The sequence below is a fragment of the Echinops telfairi genome, unplaced genomic scaffold, assembly GCF_000313985.2.
Source record: "Echinops telfairi isolate 266 unplaced genomic scaffold, ASM31398v2 ScPeMD7_8;HRSCAF=38, whole genome shotgun sequence".
In the NCBI taxonomy this organism is placed as follows: domain Eukaryota; kingdom Metazoa; phylum Chordata; class Mammalia; order Afrosoricida; family Tenrecidae; genus Echinops; species Echinops telfairi.
The window spans coordinates 1,075,370-1,100,333 of record NW_022103905.1 but is presented as its reverse complement, the minus strand read 5'-3'; the positions used below and the strand labels follow the sequence as shown (position 1 = coordinate 1,100,333).

The window sequence follows — 24,964 nt, the reverse complement described above, 5'->3', positions numbered from 1 at the left end:
AAAAAAAAAAATCATATAGTATGATTCCTCCAACTTCATTAATATATTTTTTTGCCCCGCCCTTCCATTAATATATTTTTTAAATGCTTTGGATATTTTGATTCCTTTGCCTAACCATAAAAATTATAGAGCCATGTTGTCTATATAGAACATTGTGCTTGAATTTTTAATGCATTGATGTTAAATTTATTGATCAACTCAGGAGGACTTCTTTGTTTTTTAGGATACCTTTTATTAACTTTGGAAGTTGTTGTTTTTCTTAGTTTGCCGAGAGTGAATAAATACTGGATTTTGTCAAATGCTTTTCCTGCTTCAGTTGATAGATAACATGGCCTTTAATTAAGAAAAAGACCATTTTATTGAAGACCCTTACAGCTCTTATCACAATTCATACATCCATCCATTGTGTTGAGCACATCTGTACATATGTTGCCATTATTTTTTAATTATTCTAATCATATTTCTTATTTTCTTTCTACTTGAGCCCTTAGTATCAACTCATTTCCCCCTCCCCCACCCTCCCTCCCTTATATAAATTATGTTTTCTCATGTTTTACACCAACTACTGTTTTTCCCTTCACCCACTTTTCTGTTGTCCATCTCCCTGGGAGGGGGTTATATATAGATCATTGTGATCAGTTCCTCCTTTCTCTCCCCTTTCCCTTTCCCCTCCTGGTATCACTACTCTCATTATTGGTCCTGACGGTCTTATTTGTCCTGGATTCCCTGTGTTTTGAGTTCTTATTTGTACCAGTGCACATCCTCTGGTCTAGCTGGATTTGTAAGGTAGAATTGGGATCATGACAATGGGGGGAGGGAGAAAGCATTAAAGAACTAGAGGAAAGTTGTGCATTTCTTTGGTGCTATACTGCACCCTGACTGACTCATCTCCTCATGTGACCCATCTGTAAGGGGATGTCCAATTGCCTACAGATGGGCTTTGGGTCTCCAATTCACACTTCCCATCATTCATAATGATATGATTTTTTTGTTCTTGGTCCTTAATACCTGATATCTGATACCTGATTGACACCTCATGATCAAATAGGCTGGTGTGCTTCTTCCATGTGGGCTTTGTTGCTTTTCAGCTAGATGGCCGCTTGTTTATTTTCAAGCCTTTAAGACCCCAGACACACTATTTTTTGATAGCCTGGCACCATCAGCTTTCTTCACCACATTTGCTTATGCACCCATTTTTGTCTTCAGTGATCATGTCAGGAAGGTGAGCATCACAGAATGCTGGATTATTAGAACAAAGTGTTCTTGTGTTGGGAGTACTTGAGTAGAGGCCTAATGTCCATCCACTCCTTTAATACTTAACATATAGGTATGTGTACATATATCTATTTCCCTACTATTATATATAAATATATTTACATATGTACATGCCTGTATTTTGACCTCTATAAATGCCTTTTGCTGCCTAGTTCTTTCCTCTATTTCCTTTTACCTCTCCTCTTGTCCCATTGCCATGTTTGGCCTTCATTTGGGTTTCAGTAATTCTTCTCAACTAACTACATTGCCTTTGATCAAGCCCTACCAGGCATCCTATGTCCTCCTAGCCATCTATTTTAGATCACTACTTGTTCCCTTGTCCCTGGGTTTATTGACACCTCCTTACCTTTCCCCCGCCTCCCCGTCTCCCGTGTCCCTTTGGAACCATCGGTCCTGTTGTTTTCTCCTCCAGATTACTTATCCCATCTATCTTATCTAGATAGACATGAAGAGATAATAATAAACACAAAAACAAGACAAAGCAAAACAAAACAACAACAACAACAAAAAGAAAGAAATAGTTCCAGATCGGTTTGTTGACTTTTGAAGTGTTTTCTGGTTGAGTCTGGTGGGGTGCCATGCCCTGTCCCCAAAGTCTATTTTTGGTATTGCCCGGGGACTTCATTGCTTTGCTTCTTGTTCTGCTTTTTTGCACTCCCTTAGTGTTTTGCCCCAGTGTGGTGGGAAAGATCGGTCACATTCCTTCTCTATGCCTCCATTGTTGTCCCCCATATGTGTCAGTGAGGGACATCATCTCTCGTGGTGGGGCTGGACCTATGGTCCTCAGGGGCATGTCTGCTCAAAGCACACAGGAGTAAACGAAGATGGAAGGAAAGAGAGAGTAGAACACATCCTGGCCCACAAAGCCCCAAGGACAATATTCCTCCTCAGAGCAGCCAATGCACATAGAGGGCCTTTAATTTTTAATGTGATGGATTACATTAATTGATTTTAAAATACTGAACCAGGTTTTCATCCTCAAGATAAATTATAGTGGGTGGTAATATACTCATATTATGCTTTTTATGGATTGCTGGATTCAGTGGGCTTATATTTTATTGAGGATTTTTATATGTATTTCATAAAGGATATTGATTTTTAATTATTTTAATTCTATTGTCCATGTCTATTTTCAGTTTCATGAGATGTCCACTTGGGGAAGTGTTTTGCCCTTTTCTATTTCTGGAAGAAATTGTGTAGAGTTTATTTCCTCCTTAAGTGGTAGGTTAGGATGGGTTGACTAGAGAAACAAATCTAGTGCCACTCATATATGTATAAGAAAGAGCGTTATATCAAGAAGTTGATTATATATTGAAAAAACATCCCAGCCCAGTCCAACTTAAGTTCATAAGTCTGACATTAGTCCATAAGTTCCCATTCAGACACAGCCACATGCAATGGTGCAGAATACAGGAATATCACAGGCTGGGTGGGTGCAAAGTCTTGTGTATCCATTGTCAGTGGATGCATCCCCAGAACCTGGCAGGAACCAGGGTCAGCCAGCAGGAAAGTAAAGGCAGAGAAAGAAGGGGAGGTTCCCAGGGCCCTCCTTATGAAAAGGTTATGTCCACAAGAAGTTACCATCAGGTTGTGACCCAATTGACAGGCCAAACTTCACTCCTACACTTTTATATATCTTAAAGTTGACATGAAATTATGTAACTAACAGAAGTTGTTAGTTAATTCTGGCAATAAAAAAATTTGTACCCAAATATTTCTGTGTGAAACCTCTTAGCTGTTAATTATTTTCTTTAATAATACCATTCACACTATCCTTTTCATCTTAGGTGAATTGTAGTAGTATAATTTTATGACCAGAGTAGAGTGCTCCTTAGAGGCAAGGATAACAAGACTCCATCTTACATACTTTGGACATGTTATCAAGAGATACCAGTCCCTAGAGACAAACAACATGGTTGGTAAAATGGAGAGACAGCAAAAAAAGCAGAAAGCCCACAACAAGATGGATTGACCGAGGCTACAACAATGGGCTATACAACAATAGGAATAGTTGTGAGGACCGTACAAGACTGTGCAGTGTTTCCTTCTGTTGTGCATAGGATCACTATGGGTCAAAACTGATTCATTGGCACCTAACAAAGTTTTTCATCAATGAACTGAAAATTCTAAGAGTGACAAACTCAAGAGGAATAGAATCACATTCATCATCGTTGTCATAAAAAAACATTTCAATATCTAAATGTGCAATGTTTTCTATGATAGGATAGTATCTACCCATCTAGAAGGAAAATCAGTTAATATAACTTTTATTCAAATTTACACACCAACCACAAAAGCTAGTCATGGAGAAATTGAAGGCCTCTACCAACTTGAAATAGAAACAAAGCTGGAGATCACATAATAAAAATTTGCCACACTAATGACTTCTTTATTGCAAATACATTTTTAAACCAACATAATTGGTAATGGTACACCTGGATCTCACTAGGTGGGATACATAAGAATCAAATTGACTGCATCTGAGGGAAGAGACAATGAAGAAGCTACATATCAGTGGCCAAAGTAAAGATTGGGGCTGACTGCAACAGATCAACAATAGTAAGTACAGGTTAAAGTTGAAGAAAATTGAGAAAAGACCATGATAACCAACATATTAACTTGAGTATATCCCATTTGAATTTAAAGAACAGATTTGACAGATTGAACACTAGTGATTAAAGACACGTTGAATTAAGCGATGACATCAAGAAAATTATCCATGAAGAAAGCAAAAGGCCATTAAAAGGCAGGAAAGAAAGAAAAGACCAAAGTGGATGTCAGAAGAGACCTGGAAACTAACTCTTGAAACAGTGACGTGAAAAGAACCACATAGAACATTTTCAAGGGCAGCTGACGAAAGAAGACAAAGTATTGTAATGGAATGTGCAAAGACATGGAGTTAGTAAACCAAAAAGAAAGAACATCCTGAACATATTCCAAGCTGAACGAACTGAAGGAAAAAATCCAAGCCTCAAGATTTAATATTGAACAATGTAGGAAACATTAAAAAAAAAAAAGTTGGGAACAAAACACAGTTGCTGTACCAAAAAGAATTAGTTGACATTCAACCATTACAAGAAGTAGCATATGATCAAATAAGACTTCAGGGATTGATGGAATACCAATTGAAATGTTATTTCAACAAACTGATGCAGCACTGGAAGCACTCACTAGTCTACGCCAAGAAATTCTGAAGACACTACTTAACCTACCTACTTGAAGAGATCCTTTTTTGTTCCCATTCTAAAGAAAGGGGACCCAACAAAATGTGGAAATTATTGAACAAAATCATTAATACTATATGTATGTAAAACTGAAGATAAAGATAAATGTATGTAAAGTATGTATGTATGTAAAGCTGAAGATAAATGAAAACCAGTTGCAGCAGTACATAGACACTGAGTTGTCAGAAATTCAAGCCTGATTCTGAAGTGGATGTGGAACAAGGGGTATCATTGTTGATGTCAGCTGAGACTTGGCTGAAAGCAGAGGATACCAGGAAGATGTTTACTTGTGTTTTATTAACTCTGCAAGGGTATTTAATTGTGTGTATCACAGTAAAATATATATAACCTTTGAAGAATGGGAATTTTTAAAAATCTTAATTATGTTCATTTGGAACCTATGCATAGACCAAGAGATAGTTATTTGAACAGTACAAATGAATACCACATAATTTGAAATCAAGAAAGGTATTCATTAATGTTCTATCCTTTCACCATACTTATTCAATCTATGTGGTGAGCAAGTAATCTGAGATGATGGCTTTATGAAGAACATGATGGAAATCTTATTTACAACCTTGCATACTGAAAGTGAGGACTTGAAGCACTTGCTGATTGAAGGTCAAGGATTGAAGCCTTTAATATGGATTGCAATTTATGTAAAGAAAAAAATCCTTTTACTTGGACTAATAGATAACATCATGTTAAATGTAGAAAAGATTGAAGTTATCAAGGATTTTATTGGATCCACAATCAACTATGATGGAAGCAACAGTCAAGAAATCAGGTAGTGTTTTGTTCTGTGGTAAATAGGATCCCTATGATTCGCAACCAACTCTTGGACATCTAACAACAAGAAAATTCTTTCTTTGTTTCCAGCTTTCACATTTCAATCACCAATAATTATCATATATCTTGTCTGCATGTTTGATGAGTCTTAAACTGAAGAAGTTTCTTAAAGTCTTCAGTTTCCTCATCACGGATGTGTATAACTTTAAATATAGATAGATATTATCTTATCACATACAGTATTGTACTTTAAGGTAGATCTTGGAATGGGTTTGTTGTTGTTGTTGATTATAACCCCATTCCTCTTGAATTTGTCATTCCTGGCATTACTATGATTGTCTGACACAAATGGCCAATACTAATTTTGAAATTACCATTTCAGCTCACTAATGCCTAGGCTATCTATCTTTACGTGTTCCATTTCACTTTTGAAAACTTTTAATTTTCTTAGCTTCATTTTTCTACATTCCATGCTTTTATGGAATCATTAATGGTTGCAGCTATTTTTATTATTAATGGTTGTTTGCAGCTATTTGTACTTATTTTGAGTAGTTCCACGTCAGCAAATGAAAGTCTCAAAAGTTTTGATCTATCCTGGTCATTAAGATCAACTCTACCTTTCTGCTTTGAGGAGGCAGCTCTTCCCTCATTACCACTAGTGTCTTTCAATCTGAGGGGGTCATCTTCATATCAGAAAATATTCTGCTACTGCTCATAAGGTTTTCAGTGGCTACTCCCTCAGAAATGGACATCCTATTTCTTTTTCCTAGTCTATTCTTAGTCTGCACTTTCTGCTGAAACTTCGCCATGGGTGACCCTGCTGGAATAATTTCTAGCATCACAGAAACACCACAGTACGACAAACGGACAGATGAGTGGTGGGTCTCATCTTTAGCACTTAGGAATTCTTCCAGTTGTCTGATAGCTTTTTGACATGGTTATAATATTTTTGGTTATTGCTCTTTCTGATTTATCAAGATTCATTTTGTACAATTTCATGTATCAAACCTTTAATGAGCCATTTCTCCAAGAAGCCCTGATTTCTTTTAGAGGGAAATGATGTTTAGAGTTTACAATCTAGAGGCAGGGGGGTGTTCAGTAAGTAATACTGCATTATCATTGGTTTTAGGCCCTTTTGGTGAGCAGAAATTCATTCTTCATGATAAATATCCTACAATAATTTCTTCATTGTCTTGATACTTGCTTTTAATTGATTCCTAGGTGCAGTTTGTGAGAACAATATTATTCATTGGGCTGTTAGCAGTTTGAAACTACGAAGTGTTCCATAGGAGAAAGATGAAACTTTGGAAGAAAAATTTACAGTAAAGATTTACAGTTGTGGAAACCCACAGGGGCAGTTCTACATTGCCCTTATGGGGTCATTATGAATCAGAATCAGCTAGATGGTGATGAGTTTAGATTTGAATACGAGTTTAGCTTGATAGAACATCCTTGACTCATTTTATTTCCTTGGTATCTTAAATATATAATTAATTGTCTCTTGGCATTAGTTATTGCTGCCAATGTTAGATCAGCCAGCTTTCCTTTCCTTTATAAGTAACCTAGACTTCTAAATTTCCAATGAATTAATTTTCTCCCCTCCCCATTTAAATCCAGTCATTTTATCAGACTATAAACATCTAGTAAGTTAGATGGCATCCAACAACCGTCACTACAACATGCATTGGGGGTTTTCCCTTTTTATATTTTACCAAGTAAATGGTTACCCTTTTGACATGTAGGCTTAAAAGATGTTTTGGTGATAATTTTTTCAGAAAATATTTTTTAAATTTTAGTGGTCATTGTTTGTTCTATTGTTTTAATTTGGTAGGGAATTACTGTATATTCTTGAGTATAAGCCAACCTGAATATCAGCCGAGGCACCTAATTTTACCACAAAAACTGCATTAAAAAATGTTCTGGAAAACTCGGCTTATAAACGAGTATATACGGTATATTTATTTTGGATTTAAAACATTTTTAATTTAAAAATTCATTATTTTAGTTGAGATACATATATTTTTAATTTTTCACTTTTCTCTTTGTGTTTGCATGCTGTATCTGCCCTCATATTCCCTCTATTTGAGTCTGTCTGTCTTTTTGTTATATTAATGGTCTTTTCCTGAGTTCTCTGAGCTTACTTTTTATGGTTTCTTTTTGCCTACATGTCTCATACAAGAACTTGTTTATGATTTATATTCTTTTAAAATTGTAGTCATCTTTAATTTTGTTCTGTAATATTAGGCCGTGTTTTTTGATGCATCTTCATTTACTATAGGTATTTTATCCATTTTATGTTTAGCTACTTCTTATATCATTGTATTGGGTTTGATTAGAAAGCTTTAATGCATCTCTGGTTATTTCCTATATATTCTTAGTGCATTTTATAACATTAAAAACCAAATATTTAAAAAGCTGCTTTAAATGAGATACTGTCTTTTTGAAAAAGTAACCTGCTGTACTTGGAATATTGGTCTCCCTGGGTTAATTGCTACTATATTATGCTTGCCACATATTCTAGTGATTTTACTCACTAGAATTGTATCTCTGTTTTAGCCTAATAGCTTTTGCAATGTTTGACTATTTTTACTGGAATCAATAATAGATGAATGCTGTTTTTTACATTCACCAGTTTTTAAGAATGAGTTGTGTTGTCTTTTAAATCTTTATTCTAATAAAGCAACCTATTTAACAAGTAGGATGAGTAGTGCTTCTTGTTACTGGAATGTTATTTGTGTTAATTAGGTAACCCTGATATGCTGCTGCTGTTTCTTTTTGCTTTAGTCTAAATGGAAACCACCCTTGGGAGCTGGATGCCTGTGTAGCTGTTCTATCACATCAGTGATTTGCAATGAGTGGGGGAGGAGAGCAGCCGGATATCCTCAGTGTTGGAATCCTGGTCAAAGAAAGATGGAAAGTGGTGAGTGTATATTGCAGGGTGTACAGTGTATATTGCAGGGTATACGTGCACGTGTGATTTTTGGTCTTCTAATAAGATAATATATGTACTGCTTATATGACTAAACAAATTATTTTCAACATTATCATTTTCTTATGACTGGGTTCTATTTTTAACCATAATTCCTACTGCCATATACAGTAATATACAGTACTAAATTTTCTTAACCTTTTATAGCTACTATTAAATAGTTTCAAAAGATATATATTTAGGAGAAAAAAACAAAATTTTTAAAGTACAATTATTTTCTTTCATTTAAAATTTTTTTATTAAGGACAATTATACAAATATTTAATAGTATCAAGAGTGAAATAATGACCGTCCATACACACAGCACAGTTTAAATAGTCATTAATTTAATGGTCAATTGTTTAATTTCTTCTTTTCCCCTCCCAGATTATTTTAAAGTAAATATTCTAATTTCATAATTCCTCTATACATATTTCAGTATCTATTTTTAAAAATAATGACATAAAATATATTTCACCCAAAATATTAATTTCTTAATATCATTAAATATCCTGTCAGCTTTTGCATTTTCATGATTATTTTATAAATTATTTTTAATAGTGGTTTAAGTCAAGATCCAAATAAGGTACGAATATTAGGAAACCTAAGTTTCACTACTTAGATTCCTTTTCTGTCTCTTTTTCTCTGCATCATTTAAAACTGGGTCATTTTTCTATAGAATTTCCTATGGTTTAGAGTTTGTTAATTGCTTCTATGTGGTATTAACATGTTTGTGTGTCTCATGTATTTGTATAGTTATATCTAGAGATGTGATTGGATCTGATTTCAGATTTACTCCTGAGGTAGGAGATGTATTTTGCTTTCTTAATGTATATTGTACATTTTCACTAGAAAACATGTCTAATTAAGTCTCTCTTTCATAGTGTTATAGCTGCCATTGATGGTTTTGTCTCTTAATTCAGTAGGGATTACAAGTTGGTGATGTATCATTTCTTTATTAGTTGGAATACATCTATAAAGAAAAATTTCCCATGAATAACTATTTTGTTACCCAAGATAGTTTGATTAGGAAGGAAGGATAAATGTTTGATTCTTTTCCTTAATTTACTAGTTTTCAAAATAGTCAATTGATTCCATAGCATTCTCTAAAAGCTACCAATTATTTTTTCTTCATTCAAAGTATAAATAAAAATTCATGAATTTAAACATATTTGATGTGTTCAGTCCCTTGAAATCATTATCGTTATTGAAGGCTACATTGTCTCATATTTGGCTAAGGAGACAACTTTTGATTTGTCTTTTGATCTTAATAGTTGTGATTGCTTTCTTGTCCTAGACCTGGAATCTTAACATTTCTGTAAGACTTTATTTATTAAAGGAGCTCCTTCATTTTGAATAGTATATTTTTTATTGCTACACAATCTTTTGTTAGACAGAGCTTTGTTTCATTAGCAACAGCACTGTTAACCTTTGTCCTAAGTAGAGGCCATAGCAACAGACGCAGAAGCTTGGTCCTAGTTGAGGCCCTTATTTTGTCCATCAAATGTCTGGTACATCAAAAGGTAAAGGAGTGGGAGAGACAGAGAGAGACAGCCACCCTGGTGGTCCTGTTCCCAGTGTAGCTTACGCTGAGTGTGGGGTATCCCTTGTGGAGGTGAACACACACAAACACACACACAAGCATACAGATACACACATACACAAAACTGTAGGCAGGAGCTCCTCCTTAGACCATACTTCGGGCCCAGCCCTCCAACTGGGGGCTTTGAAGTTGGGTATCTTGTGCGATACCCAAGGAACAAGTGACCAGAAATTGCATATTTAGCATGTCCAAGTGATGAATGGGTGACACATGCCACTTTATCCACAAACAAGACAGTGGTCAGCAGGAGAGGCTGCTCAGCATGCCCATGGGGTGGGGTGGGGAAGGGGCTCGGTGCCCAGGCCACCTGGGGTGTTTGACACTCAACTCCTTAGTGGTTTTATTAATCCATAACAGATTGGAAAAAGAAGACACTTCATTTAAAAATAGAAATTATATTTCTTTGATACACAGTGTATTTTACTGATCAGATAAACTAGTAAGCTTTAAAACATGAACTTGACCAAATAAGAGTTCTGTCATCAAGGACGGTACAGGAAGATCCCAGTCTTTTATGTGTTAAGCATGAATATTACTTTGGTTAGAGCATTGTATTGAGGGTTGGCTGTTTGCCCATAGTCATATCCAAAGGTGGCAAATGAAGTTATTATGTCTGGCATGATTTATTTGTCCTTATAATTAGAACTAATATACATATGGGACTTGTCCCCCAAATTTTAGAGGCATAGTGGCATTTTTAGTAAGAAATCACAGGCTTATTATTAAGGCTGCCATTTTAGTTATCTCTGTTATATAATCATGACATGAAAACTTATGGTCTTAAAACAGTTTGTTTTTCTTAAAATCTTGTGGATTAAAATGTGGGAAAAACGTGCCTGGGCAGTTTGTTTCTTGTGCATGTAGTACCAGCAGAGGTGGTTAGTAGGAGGATCCACTTCCAGTATGGCTTCTTCATGTACTTGTTTGTTGCCTGCCTTCTAACCTCTACTTTTAACACACACACACACACACACAGCCCCTTGCCAACTTGGCAGCTCACTTTCTAGGGTTTCTCCACATGGTTGTGACTTCTCACAACATGGTGGTCATGTGATGTTGACACTTCTTACGTGGAGCTGGATTTTAAGGGACGGGAAATGGAAACTGCTGGACTACGTAAGGGCCATTTTTAGAATTAACAGTGTTACTTTGCCATATTCTGTTGGTCACAGTAGTCAAAGATTTCCCCAGATGCAATAGACTGAGGAAATGGACTCTATTTCTTGGTAGAGGAGTGGCAAGGTCATATTGCAGAAGAATAAAATGAATACTGTTGTGACCATATTTCAAAAATACAATCTGCCACAAATGATAATGCCTTACCCATATCTTTACCTAATCTGTATATGCCATCATGCTAAACCATCTCTGACACGTCTGTTCAAGGGGCTTTGAAGCAAGAAGCGACTGAGTTTGAGAGACCACCAGTTTGGGGTTCAGCTGCAGCGGCAATATCAGCTGAAGTTGGGGGGGCGTGCCAAGCGCACGTGGTGGGGTGGCGGTGTCCTGGTCTTTTCCCTCTCGACTGGGTCCTGTTTTGACAGCGAACATGTCTTGGCCTGTCAGAAATAGGAAAGTTGTTGATTATTCCGTTTCGGGAATCTCGTGATGCTGATGAAGATTATGGAAGAGATTCGGGTCCTCCAGCTAAGAAAAGTCGATCATCTCCCCGAGAAGCTAAAAATAAGTGGCGATCTGGAAAGAATTCTCAGGAAGATAGTGAGGACTCTGAAGATAAAGATGTGAAGACTAAGAAGGATGACTCTCACTCAGCAGAGGATAGTGAACATGAAAAAGAAGATCATACAAATGTACACCAGCAGCGGCAGGCAGCATCAAAAGCGGCTTCGAAGCAGCGAGAAATGTGCATGGAGGATGTGGGCAGTGAGGAAGAGCAAGAAGAGGACAAGGCACCATTCCAAGAAAAAGATTCTGGCATTGATGACGATTTTCTAATGGAAGACGATGGCGACAGTGATTATGGCATTTCAAAAAAGAAAAACAAAAAGATGGTTAAGAAATCCAAACCTGAGAGAAAAGAAAAGAAAATGCCTAAACCCAGGCTAAAGGCAACAGTGACACTGAGCCCTGTGAAAGGCAAAGGCGGAGCGGGCCGTCCCACAGCTTCAAAGGCATCAAAGGAAAAGACTCCTTCCCCCAAAGATGAGCCAGAAAGCCCTCCAGAAAAGAAAGCCTTTGTCAGTCCCCCTCCAGGGAAATCCGGGGATCAAGGGTCTGAAGATGAAGCCCCGTCTGGGGATGATTATAAGTAATGATGGTTTGGGGAGAGATTTTATTAAAGAGAGAAAGAAAGAGAACCTACTTAAGATAGAACATAGTTTGGGCTATGGCTTGACTCATGGGCTTTGAATGCCTTTTTTGTTAACCTTTTCTTTCTTCCTTTTAAAAAAAAATAAGAAAGAAAATCATTGTATCTTTTAAGTTACCTATCTTGGATGTTGGTCTTCTCTTTGCCATCACCACCCCACCCCACCCTAATGAAAATCATGTCAAATTAAAAAGAAAAGAAGATTTATATACAAGAGTAATTGAACATTGAGAAAACATCCAAGCACAGTCCAGATCAAGTCCATAGTCCGATATTAGCCCATATGTCAGATACCAATCTATATAAAGTCCTCTTCAGACTCACGAAACACTTGCAATGACGCTTAATGTAGAAGATCACAGGCCAGTGGGTAGAAAGTCCTTGGATCCCGTGGCATTGGAAACATCTCAGTGCTGGCAGGGGTCTCTGCATTGGAAACATCTCAGTGCTGGCAGGGGTCTCTGCTTCAGGGCGGGCCTATGTGTCTTGTCAGCTGCTATGTCTCCCAGGGAGTGTCAGAGAGAGAAGTGTCTCCTACCTCCAAGGAGGAAGTACCAGATTTCCCAGAATTCTCAGGAGAAGGCCATGCCCACACAGAGGTCTCATTGGCTATCTCCAGATTGACAGGCTAGACTCCACCCCTACACGCTTAATCCTCAAATTGACACTAGATTAGGTGACTACCACATCTCCAGGGACTGACCTCTCCTGACATGTCTAAGTACATGAGATAAAGTCTTGCCATCGTTGCCTCTAAGGAGCATTCTTGTACTTCTTCCAAGACAGATGTTTGTTTTCTGGCAGTCCATGGCATTTTAATATTCTTCTCCAGCACCACAGTTCAAATGCATTGATTCTTCTTTGGTCTTCTTTATTCAGTGTTCAACTTTCACATGCATATGAGGCAGTTGAAAATATCATGGCCTGTGGTGCACCTTAGTCCTCAAAGTAATCTCATTGCTGCTTTTCAACACTTTAAAGAGGTCTTGTGCCGCAGATTTACCCAATTCAATGTGTTGTTTATCTTTTGACTGCTGTTCCCATGAGTATTGATTGTGCATCTAAGCAAGATGAAACCCTTGACAACTTAAACTTTTTCTCCATTATTATGATGTTACCTATTGATCCAGTTTCAGGATTTTGATTTTCTTTACATTGAGTTGTAGTCCATACTGAAAGCTACAGTCTTTGACTTTCAGGAGCACGTGTTTTGGAGAGGAGGACCAAAAATGCTGAGAGGACTGGGCTCTGACTGCCCAACCCCACCTACACATCTCAATGAGATTGGTTCCAGATAAGATTTCAGTTAACAGGGGGATCTCAGGGCTAAAAGAAACCTGGCAAATTAATGCCTTAGAATTAAAACTACAAACCTGGTTACTTAGTAATGTGAGGCAGCTTCAGAAAGTTTTTGGGAAAATGGAATTTTCCTCACATATTTATGGGAAGTGATGTTTTTGTATACATTTTATTTAAAAAATTACATTTCTGATATTGGCTGTACACCAAATTTTAAATTGTGACAGATAATTTCATTACTTTCTGTGGACAAGACTATGAGAAAAGGTCTTATGCTATTTTCAGGTATTTTTCTTCTTGGAATATACAGTTTAAAAATTGAGGAAAAGAACTGGCAAGCTGCTTCTGTAAAGGTTACAGCCTAAGAAATCCAGTGTGGCAGTTCTGCTTAGTCATGAGGGTTACTGTGAGTTGAAAATTGACTCAGTAGCCCATAACAAGCTTAACAATATTGAAATACTTTTTTTATAAAATACAGATAGTAAAATTATATATTATATTGTAAGTATGAACTAGAACTTCTAGTAATTTGTGTGTGTGTATGTTCTCATTTTATTTTCTATGCAGTTGAGGAAGATTGGGGGTGGGGGCTTTGGAGAAATTTACGATGCCTTGGACATGCTCACCAGGGAAAATGTTGCGTTGAAGGTGGAATCAGCTCAACAACCAAAACAAGTCTTGAAAATGGAGGTTGCTGTATTGAAAAAATTACAAGGTAAGTGGTTTTGTATGCCGTGCCAAGCGATTGATAATATATTGTTATCAATCCTAAAACATGACTACATTTTTAAGCACTAATTGAATATTCTGGTGTCAGTTACCTGTAAATATGCTAAACATTTTTTCTTGGAAATGTCATCGATGGCTAGTGTTGTTAGGTGCCATAGAGTTAGTTCTGACTCATAACCACCCTACGTACAACAGAGTGAAGACACTGCCTAGTCCTGTGCCATCCTCACAGTATTTCCTGTATTTGAGTCTATTGTTATTTCATTGTTAAGCACTGTGTTAGTGCATCTTTTTGAGGGTCTTCTTTTTTGCTGACCCTTTACTCAGTAACTAGTAGTAGTATGAATATATAATTGGGTAGAATCATTTACTTTCAGAATTTCTTTTTATAGTTAAGTTGAGAGCAGATAAATTGGCGAATACATTCCTCTGTAATAGAAATTACTGTCAAAATTGGTACTTGTAAATTTGTTAATTTTTTTCTTGTAACCAACATATTTCTGAATTGTTTCCACTCTGTTTCTAAACATGTGTCTTTGGATGTTAACATCTTTTAAATCTCACTAAGTAAGTTGTCTTCAAATCAATTTCACAATGGGTTAGAAATCCCATTATATATTGATCCTTATTAACTTGAGTTTCATATAGTATATTTCTTTCTGGTACTGTTGTCAGTTTGTAGGACAATTTTATTAGTTAGGACTCTTAATTTTTTTTATTATAATGCAATTATTTTATGGTATAATTTAAGTTAGGAAACTGACTGCATTGCTAGTTTTTATTTTGTATTTTTGATTTAATGACATTCTTTGATATTTTATATTACTGCTGTTTGAAATTTGATCTGAATCAAAATTAAATAGGGCTATTAGCCCATGCTGTGCTCTAGAGGGTTTGTTTTTGTTGTGGAACATTTGTTATCTAGAGTTTATTATTAACATTACAGAAAAGGAAGTTTCTCCTCTAGTTTGCAGTAATAGTAAAAACAAAAGGTTACAGTGCCATAGACCTACAGATCCATGGTTTTGCAGTCTTTAGTATGAATGTGTTTTCTTTGTGAGTCCATTCCTTTTGGAATGCTAGTACGTTAGTTATTATTAAAAGAGCTTTGGTGGTACAGTGAGAGTCCTAGTGGTGTGGTGGTTACTGCATGTTGGGCTGCTAGCTGCAACAGCAGTTTGAATCACCAGCCTCTACAGGAGAAAGAAGAGGCATTCTACTCCTGTAAAGAGTTATAGTCTCATGTGGGGAGAGAAAGGAGGAACTGATCACAGTGATCTACATATAACCCCCTCCCGGGGGGCCGGACAATAAAAAAGTAAAGGGAGAGAGCAGTTGGTGTAAGACATGAAAAAAATAGTAATTTATAAATTATCAAGGGTTCAAGAGGGAGGGAGAGTGGGGGATGGTGGGAGAGGGGAAAATGAGCTGATACCAAGGTCTCAGAAAGAAAATGTTTTGAAAATGATGATGGCAACATATGTACAAATGTGCTTGACACAGTGCCTTGTGATGAGAGCTGTAAGAGCCCCCAATAAAATGATTTTTTAAAGTTACAGTCTCAAACCAACAGGGGGAGCTCCACCCTGTCCTATAGGATCGCTGTGAGTTGGAATTAACTGAATGGCAGTGAAGTTTTTGTTTATCTTTTTGGTGGCACCTAAGTGCTCAGCTGCTAACCAGAAAGGTCAACAGTTTGAACCTACCAACCACTCTACAGAGAAAAGTCCTGGAGATCTGCTCCTGTAGAGTCTAGCCTAAGTAACCCTAAGGCACAATTCTGCTCTTGTCATAGAGGATTGTTATGAGTCAGAATCAACTTGATGGCACATAACAAGTGTTTATTAGTTAATAAAGTGTGGATTATGTTATTCTGGCATTTTAGTCTTTTAATCATAGCTGTTCACCATAAGATTTCATAATATCTACCAATTGCTCATAGAAAATGATGCTGATAAATTATACATCTGTTTGATGGTCATTTTTAGCCCAAAGTTAACAATATTCTTAACATGGGAATTTTAAAAAGACAGTAAATACTCAGACCAGCACCCATTGTTAGTACTCATTCACTGCCCTTGATTGATCCAACTCAGAGCAACCCTGCTGGTACAAGTAGAACTACTCCATGGGTTTTTAATAGTATCAAACTTTATAGGACCAGACAGCTCATTTTCCTTCCCAGGAAAGAATGGCTTGGATTTGAATCACTAACCCATTGCAGCAAAAACTCAAACTAGAGAAAGAAGATTAGAGCAAAGATAGCTGTCATCTTGGTTTTTTTTTTCTTTTTATTTCTCTGGAGAATATTCTCAATTCACTGATGTAGAAGTCTAAAATTGATGCTAACAGAACTATCGGTTCCTTTCAGGGTTAAACAGATCCCAGGAGATCTATTATTCTCTGAAGTACGAGGAGGGGTACCCCAAAAGACCCGGAATTTTTTTCAAAGCTATGTATTTAATTTTTTTTACAAAACAATCGTATCATCTTCAAAGTGCTCTCCATTCTATTTAATGCATTTGACAGCCCCTCCCTTGTGTTTTTCTTCACCTCGTCTGTGTCTTCAAATATCTGCCCTCACGAATGTCCGTCTGCATTCGTGAAAACAAAAAGAAGTCGCACAGAGTGAGGTCAGGTGAGTAAGGTGTGTGGGGCAAGAGAAGGCACACTGTTTTTTGCCCAAGTCTGGCTAACTTGAGATGGCTGTGGGAGCCAGGGGCATTGTTGTGGTGGCAAAACCAGTTCCCTATTTGCCACAAACCAGGCCTTTTTTGTTACACACTGTTACACAATCTTTTCAGAACCTCTAAATAGAAAGCTTGATTAGCAGTCTGACCTGGTGGAACAAACTCCAAATGGACTACGGAATTGTCATTTTTATCTGTTAGGGAAATTGACAGATGTCCAGAACAAGGGTTGTCATCAATTGACATTTCACCTTTTTTGAAATAAGAAAACCACTTGTACACTTGAGTTTTTCCCATAGTGCTGTCAGTGCAAGCTATATTCAACGTCACAACAGTTTCTGTGGCATTTTTCCCCAAGCAGAAAACAAAATTTCACAGCTGCACACTATTCTCTTACATTGGCCATCACAAAAAATGACGTTCAAGCGAAATGCTTTTACAAAAAAATTCACTGTGACCAGAGAGAACCTTCCCAGGTGACGCCATTGGGTGCACTAACTCAGAGAAAGTTGCTTGATGCTCACCTAGTGAGAAAAATGCATGCTATGAAAGTGCCACTCCACCCAGCTCAATTCGGGTCTTTTTTGGGTACCCCCTCGTATACCTAATAAGTAGTAGGACCATTAAAATTATTAAATTTTCATTCATTTGTGCAGAAATGAATCTCTATATAATTATTTAACTATGATTTCTTCTGCTCCATTCATGATAATAATACTATCTTTATCCCCTTAATTTTTCCACTTATTGCTTTGAAATCTTGTTGAAAGGGAACAATTGCCTTCCTACAATGGGCTCAAGCATAAGAACAATTGTGAGGATGGCACAGGACTGGGCAGTGTTTTGTTCTGTTGTGCATGGGGTCACTGTAAATTGTAATGTACTCAGTGGCACCTAACAATAACAAAAACAGTTTGTTAATCTTTTCTTTGTCCTCTTCTATCCTTGTTTTACATTGAAATTCTCCTTATATTCACTTAAACTTTTTTATCGTAGTTTGACTGAAAGTTTACAGAGCAAATGTGTTTTTCATTCAACAGTTCATACATGCTTTGTTTCATGACATTGATTGCAATCCCCACAGTGTAACACATTCCTCCCATTTTCTTCCTGTGTTTACTATCTTCACTTCTTTACGTTAGCTTTTGCTATAACTCAATGCACCATTTCTTTTTTCCTCCTCACTAAATACAGCATTATTGGCTGTGCCAGTAAAATGGGGAAAAAACTTCTGTCCTTTCAAATCAGATTATTTGTAATTCTTCAGCCCTTCAGGAACCTTACATCAATACTTATTTGCTTTTCAAAATTTTTATTGTAAATTAAGTCAAGATTTACGAGACATTTGTTTTCCATTCAACAATTCATACATAGTTGTTTCATGTCATTGATTGCAACCCCACAATATAATACCACTTGTCTCACTTACTCCCTGTGCTTCCTGTTTCCACTTCTTTTCAAACCCTTCTAAATTTTTTTCTTGGGTACAAATTCTGCTCTTTAGATCTCAAATGGTTCATTTTTTCTAAGGTTTCTTCAGTTCCGTAGTGTCACTGTCCTCCTTATAGACCTGTCTGTTATTTCGTTAAAAATTGAACCAGGGGGATATGTATGTTCAGATCTGAAAAGTGACTAAGGGCTGGGTAATTTTGAGTTTTGCTTCACACTTTTCTCCTACTCTATCCAATGTGATGATAATCTCTTGCAGGGTAGTTGGTAGTGGTAGCCAGGCACCATCTAGTTCTTTTTTTCTTTTTCTTTTACCATCTAGTGCTTCTGGTCTTAGGATTGTGGAGATGTTTGCATGGTTAGTTAGTCCATTGGGCTAATAGTTTCTTTGCATCTTCAATTTTGTTCAACCTTCCTTCCTCTGGACAGGGAGAGACCATACTTGTACGTTAGATGGCCACTCATGAGTTTTTAAAGCTGCAGAAATTACTCAGCAAATGTAGGTTATAGAACATTGTCTTTGTGATGCCCATTGACCTTGGTGTCCCGTGAGTCCATGATTCTGAGCCCCATAGCAAAATAACTCATTCCCTCAAGGTGTTTAATTATATTAAGAAATTTTCATAATTTGACCTTGTGTTACATCATTATTTTTGAAAATTAGATTTCCATTTCAATGTTTAAAATTTGGATATATCTATGAGACAGAGACATATTAAGCAAAACTTGAATTGCATAATGAATTTCCATGTATCTAAAGCTCAGATTTAATAAATATTAACATTTGGATAGTCTTCTTGCATCTATACCCACTCCTACAGTCATTCTTTCCATTTTGCTAGAGTATTTTACAGTATCAGACAGCATATCTAAATATTTCAGTAGTTTCTCTGTCTAATAGATATAGGCTCCTAACTAAAAACATAATCATAATATCATTAGGCACCTAACAAAATTAATGAAAACTTAATAGTATGTAATATGTAATCAGTGTTTCATTTCTCAAAAATATTTTGCCATATGTTAAAATCAGGATTCATATATAAAGTAGACATATGGCATTTGATAAGATCTCTTAAGTCTCTCAATCATTTCTACTTTTGTTTTCCTTGCTGTTTATTTATTGAAGACATGAAGGGCGTATATATAAAATTCTAGATTTTACTTATTATATTCTTATGGTGTCTTTTAATATGTTCTTCTATGTTTTCTAGAAACTGATCGTTGGATCTAGAAGTTGGGTTAGCTCTCTTCCTTTTTTTTTTTTTCAAGAACCTAGTGTCTGTGTCCATTATTTTCATTAACCTGTTGCTGTCAAGTTGATTAGTTGATTTCATTGAACTCATAGCAACCCTATAGGGCAGGGTAGAATTGCCCCATGTGGTTATTCCCATTGTTGTTGTTGTTAGGTGCCATTGAGTTGGTTTCCACTCATAACAACCTTAGGGACAACAGAATGAAACACTGCTTGGTCCTGTGCCATCCTCACAATTATTCTTATGTTTGAGCCCATGATGTAGCCATTATGTCAATCCATCTTGTCAAAGGTCTTCCCCTTTTTTGCTGTCCCTCTACTTTACCAAGCATGATGTCGTTTTCAAGGTACTGGTCTCTTCCTGATAGCAGGTCTAAAGTAGGTGAGACAAAGTTTCACCATCCTTGCCTCTAAGCAACATTTTTGTTGTACTTTTTCCAAGACAGATCTGTTTGTTCTTTTGGCAGTCCATGGTTCTTTCATTTCTTTTTTTTTTTCCTCACGGTACTTTCAATATTCTTCACTAGCACCACAATTCAAATGCATTGATCCTTCAGTCTTCTTAATTCAGTATCCAATTTTCACATGCATATGAAACAATTGAAAATACCATGGCTTGAGTCTGGCACATTTTAGTCCTAAAAGTAACATCTTAACTTTCCAACACTTTAAAGAAGCGTTGTGTAGCAGATTTACTTAATGCAGTTCATTCTTTGAACTCTGCTTGCTACTTCCATGAACATTGATTGTGGATCCAAGTAAAATGAAATCCTCCACAGCTTCAATCTTTTCTCCATTTATCATGGTTGGTCCAGTTGTGAGGATTTTGGTTTTCTTTGCACTAAGTTGTAATCCATACTGAAGACTTTAGGGCGTGATCTTCATCAGCATGTGCTTCAAGTCCTTCACTTTTCGCAAGCAAGGTTGTGAGTTTCGTTTATCCTAATGCCGAATTCCTTTTTAAAAATTGTTATTAATGTTATCCTTCTCTAAGTGGTTCTACCACCATTAAAAGTAACTCAGTGACCCTAAGCAAAAACTCCTCCTCCCCACCCTTGGTAACCATAGGTCAAGTGTGTCTTCTTTCTTTCTTTTTTAATTTTTTAGTAGTTTTCTTGATATACTATTCACATATACACTTTCATACCGAATTCTTCATATAATCCAGCTTCTCTGACTATTTGCTCAGCATGCAGATTGAATAAATATGGTCAGAGGGGGAAACCCTGATGCACACCTTTTCTGATTTTAAAACATACAGTTATTTCCATTAGGGATTGTAAATTAGTGGTTTTTCTGATTCTTTCATTCCTTCCCAGTTTATTAGCTGGAATTATTCTATAACATAGAACTTTATCTTATTTACCCCGACATTAGAACAGGAAGCTTGATTTTTCTTCCATTTATTTGCTCATTTTTAGAATAATGAGTTATACTTTTATTTGGCCAGTTAATTGGTTTTTGTTTAAATATCAGTATGAGCTCACAGATTTTTAGTTTATTGTTTTTCTTTCCATTGTAGCCATTCTTTTAATGCTCAGTTGTCACATATTTGGCTAGTGAAGCCCTTTCAAGTTGGCTTTTGTACACTTTTGGCATAATTTCATATCATCTTATATAATCATCCTTGTTGTCTGACACAGCAAGATGATTCAGACTCTCTCTGAACTTTCCATGTGTTAGGAGCCATGATTTTCCAGTAACCCTTGTTCCCTTGTAAGAAGGAAAAATCGTGACCACACTAACCTTAAACACGAAGGCACTAATTCTTACTGAGCCAACACACTTACTTCTCCATATATGTTTAAATTAATATACTATATTTTGCTTTCTGTTGATTTATACTTATGCATACAATTCAGTTTATTATGTTTATTTTACTTTAAAACATTAGTGTCCTTGTTGAAGTTGCAAATCTTCTAAAGGATAAGGGAATCTGTGCACTTAAAGTTAACATTTGTATGCACAACAGCAAAAAGTAGTTTCATATTTGGTAATAGTGTACATTTATAGATATGGGAGAATAGATCAACAGAGCTCTTGCATTTCTGTTATTTTTGTACAAAGAAAAAGAAATATTTACATTTTGGAGTAGTTTTTTTTTTTTTTAATGCTGTAAATACTAGTTAAAAATGTTATCCCTCCAAGACAAAAGGTTAGACTCTTAGACGGTACTATTTTGAGACCCTTTCTTCATTGTCAGGAGAAAAACGGGGCTTCCTACTCCTGCACACAGCTACAGTCTTGGAAACTCACAGGGGCAGTTCCACCCTGTTTGATGTGGTTACTATGAGTCAGTATTGACTTGATGGCAATGGGTTTTTGTTTGGTTATCTTCATTAAAGTGAAAAATAATTGTTTCACTTTTCCAGAAAATGATTTTATTTCATTATAGACTGGTGAAGTGTTTAAAGAATTCATCATATTGTAAAACTACTAATATTTGTACTTAAGAATACTTATTTTGATGAAAATATGTACAAAGATCCCTTGAACGTTTTTTACATTGTTTATTTGCATTGTTGTTATATGCATATATATGTAATGTAACAACAAAAAATTTGTAGATCAGCTTTTTCACTAATTCTTCTGTTTTCCTTCTGTAATGTGTTCAAGCTAATGAGTTTGTTGTATTTAAAAATCACTACTTAAGAAAATGAATTATTTGAAGGTTGAGTTAGTCTGAATAGACTAGAGAAACAAATTCATAGACACTCATTTTATAAGAGAGAGTTTTATAGAAAGGGTAAGTGTACATTAAGAAAGGATCCCAACCCAGTGCTGTCCAAGCCCATAATTCCAACATTAGCCCATATGTCCGATACCAATCTACAAAGCCCTCCTCAATCTCACAAAACACATGCAATGATACCAAATTCAGGAGGAAAGCTGAATCAGTGAGGATGTAAGCATCTCAGCACTGGCAGGCGTCTCCACGTGGCTTCTCCAGTACCAGGGGCTGCATCAGTGTAGATCCACGTGGCTTCTCCTCAGGGATGTCTTGCAGGAAGTGAGCCTTGCCTGCTGAGGCAGAGAACTAGCTAAGGAAGCCGCATTCTGGTCTGACCATCAGAGAACAAGAGAAAAGAGAGGAGAGACTCACCCAGCCATTTATCTCTCTGCCCTTCAATTAATCCCACATGTGTTCATTAGTCAGGTTGGCACCATAAACCTGCCTATCACAAAGGTTGTCCAACCTTTGTCTTATTTGAGCACCTTCATGGTGTGAATGATTAGGTATCATCATCTTTTGACTATTTCAAAACATCAATTTGTGTAAAACTAAGATTTTTTAAAAGTTATTTTATTAGGGGCTCATACAACTCTTATCACAAGCCATACATACATCAATTGTGTAAAGCACATTTGTACATTCATTGCCCTCAACATGAACCCTTGATAATTTATAACTCATTATTTTGTCATATCTTACACTGTCTGATGTATTCCTTCACCCACTTTTCTGTTGTCCGTCCCCCAGGGAGGGGGTTATATGTACATCCTCGTAATTGGTTTCCCCTTCACTCCACACTTCCTCTACCCTCCTGGCATTGCCACTCTCACCACCGGTCCTGAAGGGATCATCTGCCTAGATTTCCTGTGTTTCCAGTTCCTATCTGTACCAGTGTACATCCTCCGGTCTAACCAGATTTGTAAGGTAGAATTGGGATCATGATAGTGGGAATGGAAGAAAACATTTAGGAACTAGAGGAAAGTTGTATGTTTCATGGTTGCTACACTGCACCCTGACTGCCTCGTCTCCTCCATGTGACCATCTGTAAGGGGGTGTCCAATTGCTTACAGATGAGCTTTGGGTCTTCACTCCACACTCCTCCTCATTCAGAATGATAGGATTTTTTGTACTGATGATGCCTGATACCTGATGCCTTCTACAACTCGTGATCGCACAGGCTGGTGTGCTTCTTCCATGTGGGCTTTGTTGCTTCTGAGCTAGATGGTCCCTTGTTTACCTGCAAACCTTTAAGACCCCAGACGCTATATCTTTTGATAGCCGGGCACCATCAGCTTTCTTCACTACATTTGCTTATGCTTATGCACCCGCTTTGTCTTCAGCGATTGTGTCAGGAAGGTGAGCATCATGGAATGCCAGTTTAATAGAACAAAGTATTCTTGGATTGAGGGAGTACTTGAGTCGAGGCCCAAAGTCCATATGCTACCTTAATACTAAACCTATACATATATGCCCAAAGATTTTTTTCCACATCCTCATATGTAAATATATTTACATGTGTATGTGCCTTTATTTAGCCCTCTACAGATACCCTTTGCCTCCTAGCTCTTTTCTCTATTTCTTTTTACTTTCCTCTTGTCCCACTTTCATGTTCAGCCTTCATTTGGGTTTCAGCAATGCCTCTCGGTTATATTACCCTTTGTCACGCCCTATCAGGCCTCCTACACCCTCCCCACCATCGATTTGTATCACTTGTCCCTGGGTTTGTTAACATCACTTCCTTTCCCCCCACCTTCCCCTCTCCCATGTCCCCCCGGAACTGTCGGTCCCGTTGTTTTCTTCTCCAGGTTGTTCATCCAGTCTATCTTATTTAGACAGACCTGCAGAGATAATAACATGCACAAAGACAAGACAGATCAAAATCAAGCAACAAAAAACAAAACAACAACAAGTCAATGACAAGTAAATAAAACAAAACACAACAACAAGAAAGAAAAGCTTGTAGTTAGTTCAAGGACTGTTTGTTGGCCTTTAGGAGTGTTTTCTGGTCGAGTCTGATGCATTGATGTTCCTTAGGAATATTGGTGTGTAGTTCTCGATTCTTGTGGGATCCTTGCCCAGTTTTGGTATCAGAGTTATACTAGCTTCATAGAAGGAGTTTGGGAGTTTACCATCTTTTTTCTATGTTCTGGAAGAGTTTGTGTAGAATTGGTGTTAGTTCTTCCCTAAATGCTTCTTAGAATTCTCCTTTGAAGCCATCTGGTCCAGGGGATTTTTTGGTTGGTAATCCCTTGATAACCTTGTCTATTCTATTGTGATGGGTCTGTTGAGATTCTTGACATCCTTTGGGGATAGTCTAGGGAGGGTTTGTTTTTCCAAGAATTTGTCCATGTCTTCCAAGTTGTTAAATTCATTGGAGTACAGTCCTCCATAGCGCTGTGTAATTATCCTTTTGATTTCATTAGAGTTTGTTGTAATGTCCCTTCTTTCATCCCTCATTGTTCTGTTGAAATTTGTTCCCTTCTTTCTTTGGTTAGGTTTGCCAGTGGTCTGTCAATTCTGTTTGTCCTTTCAAAGAACCAACTTTTTTTTTTTTTTAACATTTTATTAGGGGCTCATACAACTGTTATCCCAATCCATACACACATCAATTGTGTAAACC

General features: G+C 36.9%; 1 protein-coding gene and 1 pseudogene across 1 annotated transcript in view; both read left to right on the top strand.

Moving 5' to 3' along the window:
- The window catches only part of TTBK2 (tau tubulin kinase 2), a 202,924-nt gene that overhangs the window by 44,900 nt on the left and 133,060 nt on the right, over window positions 1–24,964 (top strand). The window contains exons 2-3 of the mRNA XM_004709382.2: window positions 8,073–8,208; window positions 14,055–14,202. Of these exons, the coding sequence (XP_004709439.1) occupies window positions 8,140–8,208; window positions 14,055–14,202 (217 nt within the window). The 5' untranslated portion in view covers window positions 8,073–8,139. The remainder of the gene's footprint in view (window positions 1–8,072; window positions 8,209–14,054; window positions 14,203–24,964) is intronic.
- LOC105979202 lies at window positions 11,409–12,132 on the top strand (annotated as a pseudogene).